Source organism: Marmota marmota, unplaced genomic scaffold, assembly GCF_001458135.2.
Source record: "Marmota marmota marmota unplaced genomic scaffold, marMar, whole genome shotgun sequence".
Lineage (NCBI taxonomy): Eukaryota > Metazoa > Chordata > Mammalia > Rodentia > Sciuridae > Marmota > Marmota marmota.
In genome coordinates this window covers 389,785-391,861 of record NW_025999876.1, presented here as the reverse complement: position 1 = coordinate 391,861, position 2,077 = coordinate 389,785, and the positions used below count along the sequence as shown (strand labels likewise).

The following is a 2,077-nucleotide window of genomic DNA, read 5'->3' as shown; positions in this document are numbered from 1 at the left end:
TGTTCCAGAAGGAGAGAAATGTTACTATGATTCCCTCTACACTTTTGGTTATAACTTCTTTAGGATTTAATTTTTGTGTATTTCCAATGTATTTAAATTGAACACAGTTGTGTACCAGTGACCTTCCCTATTTATTTCATACGTCGCTAAATGAGATCACTAAATATGATCAAATGATTTCAGGTTGTTATCATGATTGATTTGTAAGGTTTGCATCTGTGACTTTACTTGATAGAAGTACTACAATTTATATGATGAATCATAAACATATAATTATAGCAAACAACTTGAATTATACTCATTCATTAAAGATGCATTTGCAAACATTATACATTTTATGAAGAATAAATAGAAATGATGGCATAAATTAAAACAAAAAATATTTTACAAGTTGAAGTACCCAGGACCCAATAAGGTGACATTAGAGTAAGCAGTATGACTTCTGAAGCCCAGCTATGAAGAGTATGATCTCTAATTAAGAACCTCAAACAGTGAAATAAGGATAATACTGAAAAGCATCTTTATCATTTCCCTGAGAACAACTGTCTTTGTATTACTCTCCTCACTGCATCCTTTACCTGTTTGTTTCTGAGACTGTAGAGGAGAGGATTCAGGAAGGGAGGAACCATTGTGTAAAAGGCAGAGAGAACCATGTCCTCAAGTGTGTCAGAGGTTGCTGAGGACCTCAGGTACATACCTGTGCCAGAACTGAGGAAGACAGAAACCACAAGGATGTGAGGGGTGCAGGTGGAGAAGGCCCTCCCTGGGGCTCTGATGGGAAATTTCAGCACAGCAGAAAATATGTGAAAATATGACATGACAATAAAAAGGAAGCAACCGACACAAATGACCACAGCAGAGACAACAATAAGGACCTTGTTGCTGGTGGTGTCAGAGCAGGAGAGTCTCAGCAGAGAGGGGACATCACAGAAGAACTGATGGATGATGTTTGACTGGCAGAAGGACAGCTGGAATGTTTTCCCAGTGTGCACACCTGAATACAGCAGACCACTGAGCAGGGAAGCCAGGGTCATGCAGACACAAAACTGAGGGTTCATGATGAGGAGGTACTGGAGGGGCTGGCAGATGGCCACATAGCGGTCCCAGGCCATGATGGTGAGAAACAGAAGTTCAACACTTGCACAAAAAATGACCAAGAAGGTCTGGGTTGCACAACCAGCCACTGAAATGGCCCTGTTGCCAGTGAGAGAGTTGACACAGGCCTTGGGGACAGTGATGGAAATGAAGCACATGTCCAAGATGGACAGGTTCCTAAGGAAGAAGTACATGGGTGTGTGCAGGTTCTGGTCAGCAGTGGTGACAGTGACGATGAGAAGGTTCCCTAACAAGGTACCCAAGTAGGTCATTGGGAATACTGTGAAATAGAGGTAACTCAGATCCCAGCCATCAGGAGAGCCCAGGAGAAGAAATTCCGTTACCATGGTGGAATTATCCATTTATTGAAAATTCGGGTTGCCTGGGATGATAAAGAGATAAAAGTGGAAAGAAAACAGAATTAATGCAATTAGTTTATATATTTATATGCACCATGTTTTCTTGTATTTTGCAGTTGCTTTCCCTGGAGAGGAAGGTCACTCTTGGTTTTCTCATATGTTTACTCATTTCTGAGCAGAGTGCACCTCTCAGTTCAGGTGTGGAGGTCTGCAGCCCAGTGTCTGGGCGTGACCTGCAGGGCTTTTCCTCAGTTCTCCATCAGGCATCCCCTGACCTTCTGAGACTCCATGCAGAGCATGTGACAATGTGTTTTTTTTTTAATGATCTATAATATAATTACCTTCACTCTCTTCCATGAATATAATTTCAACATTATTTTGCTATTTTTCCACACTAAATAATTCAAAGTAAGATTAATAATTCCAATTATAATTAATTTTCAAATATTTTTTAAATAGGAAACTATTCAAAATGTAGGAGTATTTATCTCCATGACCATGAAAAAAATTTACTCATGAGGAAGGCATCTCAAGTATTCAAAATTTTCTCATTCCAGGGCTGCAGGTCCAGTGCTGTGGTAAAATGAGGGTATCTGACTGAACTGGACCTGGACACTCCTGCT

General features: G+C 40.4%; 1 protein-coding gene across 1 annotated transcript; it reads right to left on the bottom strand.

The window, feature by feature from the left end:
• Positions 1-524: 524 nt before the first annotated feature.
• LOC107160687 (olfactory receptor 14C36-like) lies at positions 525-1,457 on the bottom strand. Its single transcript, XM_015507329.1, has one exon. It carries the CDS (start codon positions 1,455-1,457, stop codon positions 525-527), a length of 933 nt encoding a protein of 310 aa, XP_015362815.1.
• Positions 1,458-2,077: the final 620 nt, after the last annotated feature.

What these genes read in the sequence shown, in the direction of transcription:
- LOC107160687 (XM_015507329.1), bottom strand. Translation starts at nt 1,457, where the DNA reads ATGGATAATTCCACCATGGTAACGGAATTTCTTCTCCTGGGCTCTCCT.